We start from the raw sequence: 7,490 nt of genomic DNA, 5'->3' as shown, positions 1-7,490 counted from the left end.
TACTTTCTATCACCTCTGCAGGCTTCTTTTCTGTGCTCTCTCTCTCATGCTATGTCTTTCCTGCATACACAATGCAAAAATACCTTGGCTATTTCAGTTTTCAGCTTAAAGATTAAAATGCCTGACATTCCCATATACGCACTATTCTTCTTAACAAAAGCAAGCTTCTGCAAATTTTGCATTTCACTGTTACTGAGTGTCCTTGTGCATCAAATCCAGCAATAGAACATGAAAAGGAAGTTTTCTTAGTAACACCATTTTTATTGCCAAGTTTCATTTACAAAGAAAGGTCTGTTGTTCATTCTTATCCAGGTTTTCAATAGCCGTGACACATGATTAATACCAGCAAATACAGACTGTGCTATAGAAATCCGGATTTCAGAAACATACATCAATATTTTCTAATTTCACTCCCTTCCCAGACACTTATTTACATTTTTCTTTAAATTAACATATGATATTGTCACATTTACTCCAAACGTCTAACATAACTTACATTAAATAATTAATACTTATTGCCTGTAGAAAGACATTTCAGAATTCAGTTCACCCTGTGTTTGGGCTTTTTTCCATGTAAGTGTAAGTGCATGTTCAGGGCTTTTTCTCCCCCCCCCATGAAGTACATTTCAGACACAACTTTATTGAAATATATTTCATAGGAGGACAGTCCTTCATGTTCATTAAATGCTTTATGTAGTGTTTAAATCCCAGGTACATTCATTCTGCTAGAAAAATACATTTCCCCTTCAAACAATCAAACTTAGAAAACAGCTCAAAATGAAGTAAAAAGTTTGCAACAGAAAAACACACCTATTCACAAGTGGAGATGCTTAAAGTTATCCCCTAAGTTTAAAACGCTTCCAGCAGGTCCCCTAGAGTTGTAACAACGTATTATTCAGTGCTATCGCTGGGCAAAACAAAGCTAGAAATTCTAATAGTCTGTAAATTCACACACTTGAATCTATTCTCAATCCTTTTCAAAATTATCTTCATGTTCATTGTAAATATTTCTGCCACAGTTAGTCCTTAAATACACCCCAATACAAAACCTCAGACCTTCTCACCTCCTCATACATACTTCAGTTATCAGATTGCAGTTACTATGTCTTAAACTCACTTTAGTATGAGTACCCATAACCAAAAGTAATGAGAACAAGATGAAAACAAATCTCATGTATATTAAGATTACGATCTTAAAAGAATCCTGGGAACACTATATACTAGTCTGAACCTTATTTAACTCTAACTTTTGTCATCAACAAGTATTCTTAGTCATTACCTGCTTTAAGCCCTTTTAAGTTATTTTTATAAATAAATGCACTCCACACATTTATTTATTCTAACAAGACAGTCATAACTGACTCAAGTATTTCCTTTTCATATTAAGAACCAATGAATTCAAGTTAGCAAAACAATAAAACAGATACTGCCACAGTGCACTTTTATTAGACAAGCAAAAATTAGCTTTACATTTATAATACATTAATAAACATTAATAAACATAAAATACATATTTTATAACACCTTGCAAAACAAAAAAATCTGAGCAATGCGCAAATCTAAAAATTTTGGGAGATCAAAATAGGGAAAATTCTGTAAAAATGTAATATAAAAATATGTTTCCATATGAAAGAACCTTCTGTTTGAGACTCAGTCCAGAACTGCATCCCCCATGTCTTTATTGCTGCCCAAAAAATGCCGAGCAGCAGGAAAAAAACCCCAAGCACTTCCCCCCTCCCACCCCCTAAAAACATCCCACCCTAGCAAGCCCTGCTTGGATCACCATCTGCTTTTCAGAAGCCAATAGGAAACAGTAAGTTATTATTAGGAGACAGTACGAGTTATTATATTTGTTTCTAATTCATGCTGCAAATGTTGGGAAAGGTCAGAGCAACAGAGCAGACAAGCACAGGAGAACCACTCCAAAGACTTCTAGATAATACAAGTGCAGCGCCCAGGTTAGTGACATCCCAAGGTAGGCCAGTGATGGTTAAACAGTGACATACCAAAAAACTCTTTCAAGAAGAATGACAGTAACAGTGAGGAAGAGAATTTCCAACATATATTTAGATGCCTAGCAGTAGGTTGCCTGAAAATAAGTAGGAGACTCATTAAGGAGACTCATTATTTTTGAGGCAAAATGCCTAGATCTCACTGATGCCCCCATCTGATGTCTCTTCGCAAATCTTTGATTCAACTATAGGACTAAAACAGTTCCCTAGATGACAGCTGCCTGTGCAATGTTCTTTTAAAAGCAACTCCCCATTTAACTTTAGCTGGTTAGTGAAGACAACATCAGAATGTTTAGCATGGTGGGTTTGTGGGGTTTTTTGTGTGTTTTTTTTTTTTTTTTTTTTAAGAGTACTACATGCAGATTAGTGAAACTATTCATTAGGCTGTTCTGTAGTTATTTACCTATAACATGTGCAGCAAAAAGAGTGACTGATTACACTACAGCACCATATGATTAAAGTGTTTACTTTTATGAAGTGGCTTCATACTTATACATACAGTTCGACCTGCTTGTCTGATAGCTTACCTATGTCTTCAAGCATACAGTTTTAAGTTTAATTTACTACTAGTAAAATGACACCCAATTGCAGGGCAATTATTGAATTCCTAGATTGCTTAAAGTAATCATCCCAGGCCACTTGCAGTAAGTGTGGAAATTATAGTCACTCATGCCTTACTGCTTAATTAGAAAAACAAATCACAGTAATATCAATCCTAAAGATTGCTGATTTTGCTATAAACAAGCTATTTTAACCATCAATTTTAAAATTCTACACACAAGAATACTTCAAATCCACAAAGGAACATTATTTCCCCCTGTACTCTGTCTCTATTGGGCAAAGGGTTCATATGAACAACTAGACATTGACAAATTCTGAATACTGATCTAGATTTGAGTCTTAAATTCTGGATATGGAAGAAGAGTTTTTAAATGTCACATACCTGTCCATTAGCAACAATATTGCAAAAGAATAAATGAATTCTGGAAGATATTCCCAATTTTTCCTCACCAAGTGACTTCAAGGAAAATTCCAACTGTGTTGTAAAGCGAAGAACGTTGAGCTTCTTAACAGGTGTAATTTTATATCTTTTGCTTTTAAGCTCAGCTTAATTTAAGGAAAAGAAGTCAGAATTTTAGTTTATCATGAATTAGCAGCGTAAAACACAAGTGAGCTCAGTCCTTATATTGTATATAATTCATGACTTCACACACAAAATACAGCTTTTAGTATTAATATATGTGGCCACATTTCTAATGAGTTTGGTTTAATCCACACAGCTTGTAAAATGAAGTGCAGGAAGCTTAACCTTTGGTTTCTTTCTGTATCAAAGAATTTCTGCAAAACCATTATTTTTTTGCACACAAGTTTTACACCGCAAGCAAAGCATTATTTCCATGGTGAAGCAGACATTAGAATTGGGCACTAGTGTTTCCTCCCTTCCCTTCTTTACCAAATTACCAAGTGTATGCCACCATTACTCTCTTCACAAATGAAAAGCTCAAGTCTTGTTCATTGTTGTACACTGGATGTACAACAGAAAAGCAAAAGGGGGACCAGCAAGAGGCAGTGAGACCTAACAGTGAAGGCAACACATAGTTCTGTTAAACAAGTAATATCTTGGTAAAATTTGATAAAATGAGACATATAGACCATAAAATAGCAAAGTAATATTCAGTATGCCTTGGCTTCTTTGGCTTCTCTTCTCCAAAGGAATAGAATAATACAACTGTTTTATGTTAACAGAATATGGCTGAAGATAGGCATAGCCTCTACAAACAAACACTGAGAATTTAGCATCTCTCTAAAATTTTGGCATTTGCTCTGGAACATTGCTATATTTATTTTAGAGTGATTCTACCTCCCTCTACAGTATTACACTGAAATAGTGAGCTTTTTGAATGGTCAGTTGTTTAGCTGTTGCTCTCATTTGCAACTTGGTATTTGGATTTGGTTAGAAACAGTGATGTTACACTGACTCAAATCAACTTTTGTTTAGAAAAAAAGTTACATTTGTGGCTGATGTGCTAATGCTTTCTTGGTTGAGCTTCCTTTTTACACTGAAAGGGGGAATAAGGAAACAGCCCTTGAGTTTTTCTGATAAGGGAGATACAGATACGATACTCTTCAAGGAATTGAAGATGACTAACACCGTACTTGCAGAGATACAAGATGGCTAATGACAGATTATTTCAGCATCTCCAGAGCTTTTACATTCTCAAGTCTCCTAATGCAGCATGAAGCACAGTCAAATTGTATACACATATACCTTAATATTAGAAGCAAACAAGTAAAAAAATCAGTTGCTTCTGTGGCATAATAATTCAGAGATTTAGGTTGGTCTGTACCAGTTGTAGCATTTATGTAACAACACGACATTGGTAGAGCTGGTGTAGTCAGAGCTTTCCTAGTGTAATTCCATCTTTGCAGAGAGCTTTTGATAGAACTGCTAAAAGATATCCCACCTTACCACCCCTTGACCAGCAAGGCTCTGCCAGCAGCAGACTAGACAGTAGACCTAGTCTTCTATTTTCCTAATAATAGTATCTATCTCAGTCATTTCCTGTGAAGCTCTCAGTAGGCAACTGGTCATGTGATTTAAAAGCCACTCAAAGGCAATGAAAAGCACAAAGTCAGCTTTCTTTCCCTTTGTCCCATTTCTCCTGTAGTACGGCTCAAGGGTGAGATTATGCATACCCATTAAAAAGACTCCTTGTGCATGGTCCTAATCTTGCTAGAACTGAATTTGAAATTAGATAAAGAAAGATCAAGGTTTTCCTGTCTAAAATTAATTCTATTTAAGGGAACTCAGCCTGCACAGTGGCATTTTGTGTAATCTAGGTCAAGAGTTAAGGTTAACAACTAACATAAAATGCTTTCAAATTAAGTAAGGCATCATTTTTTATAATGATCTTCAGAATATTACTGGGGCTACAATGTAATGCTGCAACATACTAGAGGAAGTCTAGACTGCAATCAGTTCAGCTAATAAAAATTTATGTGCTCCTTGTGCCCAAATTGCTGCTGATGTCTTAGGCTTGTTCAGGTACATGTACATTAGCTGCAACAGTGACTGCAGTGTAAACTCACCCTAAGCATATGACCAAAAAAAAAAAAGGTAGGCTCTTACTCCAGCAATGCCAAATTCTCATCCCATATCCATAGCAGTGCCAAGGACACCTAACTCTCAGAATTCATTTAGAGTTTAGGCCACTCTGGAATGGTCAGAATATTGGTTAATTCAATTTGAGACAAAGAAGAAGTGACAGAAAACTAGAAATCAACAAAACTGCATGCAAAAGCTAATAAGGGAAGAAAAAAAAATTGCTGGCGTTCAATAGCAGACATCTTATATACACATTTTACAAAGATTAAGTTATTACGTGAAGGAAGAAATGGAAAAAGCAAGCAAAGTTATAGTTGTGGATTAATCAATCTCATATATAAATATAATATTTAAAATCACTTCAAGTATTGCATCTGACAGCCAGGAAGAGGTACAATAAGAGACTGGGAAGTAGGTAAAAACTTTTCAGATTCACCTACTTGATATGAAATCAATGTTAGTAGAAACAGAATGAGGAAGGGGATTGCACTGATGACTGAAATCACAATACGAGGTTAAGTAAATACTAGTCTTCAATCTTTGAGAGCCAGAAAGCACTCAATGTTATGAGCAGACCCATAATGACAATCTGCTCATTTTACTATTATTTTAAATTAACACACATGGAAATTGATGAGAAATCTTAAAATTCCATTCATGTTAAATTACGTATCAAATCAGCAAAGAACATTCCAAACTTTAATCAACACTTTTCCACTACTTTCTGTCAACTTGGTATCAGGATCTAGGAAGCAAAGTAAGGCAAGTATAAACTCAGAATCACTTTTATGTAGCAATGTTGTTTAACTGTGATACTATCCCAGATAGGAAAAAAACCCACACAATACCTTTCCTTTTGCGTTTCAGACTTGCAAAGGAATTATCAGTTAGATGTGGTGACCTTCTTCCTACATGAAGATGAAAAATTAAAAAAAGCCTCTTTAGAGTAAAACTGCTTCCACCTGCTTCTAGAAGTTGTCCTTCAGTAGAAAGGGTATCATTATTCCTCAGAGGTGTAGCAATTTGACTGTCAGAAGCAAACAAACAAGCTATAGCAATCTCTTAAAATTTCACATTCTTCTGTAGCTGGTTAAGCAGAGACTAAAGTAGTCTCAAAAATCCCTTATGTTAATTTGAATAAGCATTTGTCATTAAATTTCAGGCTTTTACCTTTTAAAAAATTGTTTGATGTATATCTTGCTTTGAGTCAAATCTTGAAATAAATATTACACATGGAAAACACAATATTGAAGTCTGGAGTCCTATGAAGACAACACTGAAAGTGGCCAAGCCTGCTGGTATCATGCAGAACTCCAAAAGATGAATTAGATCAGGATTAAAAAAAACCAAAACAAAACAACAAACTGAAAACCACACCATATCTCAAATGGAAATGTTCTCTCTGTACTACAATATATATTTTTTCTTGTCAATAGTACGTCTCCAGTTTCAGAGAAGTAATGATACAATATCCTGAAGCCCGGTATCCACAAATTTCTTCACTATGCCATAATACTGTAGACCTTTTACAATTAACTTAGTTCCTGCAGCTGGAACTCTATAATAGAAAGAAAGTAGGTGCTCTGAAATACTTTCATGTTCTTGTATAACAGAAATCGGTAGGAAACAACCAGTCCAGATTCAAAAGTAGTTGTTTTTTTTCTTCTCCAGTTTAAATATGCTGAGCATCTGATGTTTACTCTAAAAGCTGCCCACATTCTCTTTCATCAGTGGGCCTCTTCTTGCAGACCAAATGGTCTCAGACTTCAAGAAATATCTGCACCTCTAAAGAAAAAACAATGAAGAATTTGGTTGCATTTGCTTCACTGTTTATCACAGTCTGCAGGTGGGCTTTTTTTTGCTCTTCCTCTACCCCTTTTACCTTGCAAACTTCAACTTCAGATTGCAAAGAGGACTGAGGAATGCAGCTGAATGTTCGAATGCTGTGTGGATCAACTGGTGGCACCAGTGTAAGCGACTCTACACTTAGTGCATCTGTATTGTCATCTGTTATTAATGATATTGTGGGCTGCTGTGCAGGAATCAGGCTAGGAGACAGGTTTGCTGTTTCTATGTCACTGTTTTTTACAGCATTCTTGCTAGACTTTGAGACAGCTGAAAGAGTTTCATCAGTCAACATCGTCTGACCAGAAATGGTCATCTGAGGCTGCTCTGGAGCTGAAGTGTCATCTAATAAAAGAAAACACCAAGAAACAATGAATATTCAACTTAGTATGTACATTAAGCCTAACAGTATACTATTATTTATGAATATTTAAGAATAATTGCGTGGAAAATGCAGTTCTGTGAAGCACTATGCTTACACATTCACTTTTTAGTAATTAGAAATAAAACAAAATATTATGAAGGCA

The 7,490-nt window shown here is 35.5% G+C and overlaps 1 protein-coding gene across 1 annotated transcript in view; it reads right to left on the bottom strand.

The window, feature by feature from the left end:
* Positions 1–250: 250 nt before the first annotated feature.
* CLEC16A (C-type lectin domain family 16, member A) overlaps positions 251–7,490 on the bottom strand; it is an 83,251-nt gene continuing 76,011 nt past the window's right edge. The window contains exon 24 of the mRNA XM_009324734.1: positions 251–7,308. Within this exon, the coding sequence (XP_009323009.1) occupies positions 6,878–7,308 (431 nt within the window). The 3' untranslated portion in view covers positions 251–6,877. The remainder of the gene's footprint in view (positions 7,309–7,490) is intronic.

This window comes from Pygoscelis adeliae, unplaced genomic scaffold, assembly GCF_000699105.1.
Source record: "Pygoscelis adeliae isolate BGI_AS28 unplaced genomic scaffold, ASM69910v1 Scaffold85, whole genome shotgun sequence".
In the NCBI taxonomy this organism is placed as follows: Eukaryota; Metazoa; Chordata; class Aves; order Sphenisciformes; family Spheniscidae; genus Pygoscelis; species Pygoscelis adeliae.
Note: the sequence above shows the minus strand (reverse complement) of the source record. Positions and strands in the feature narration are given on the sequence as shown.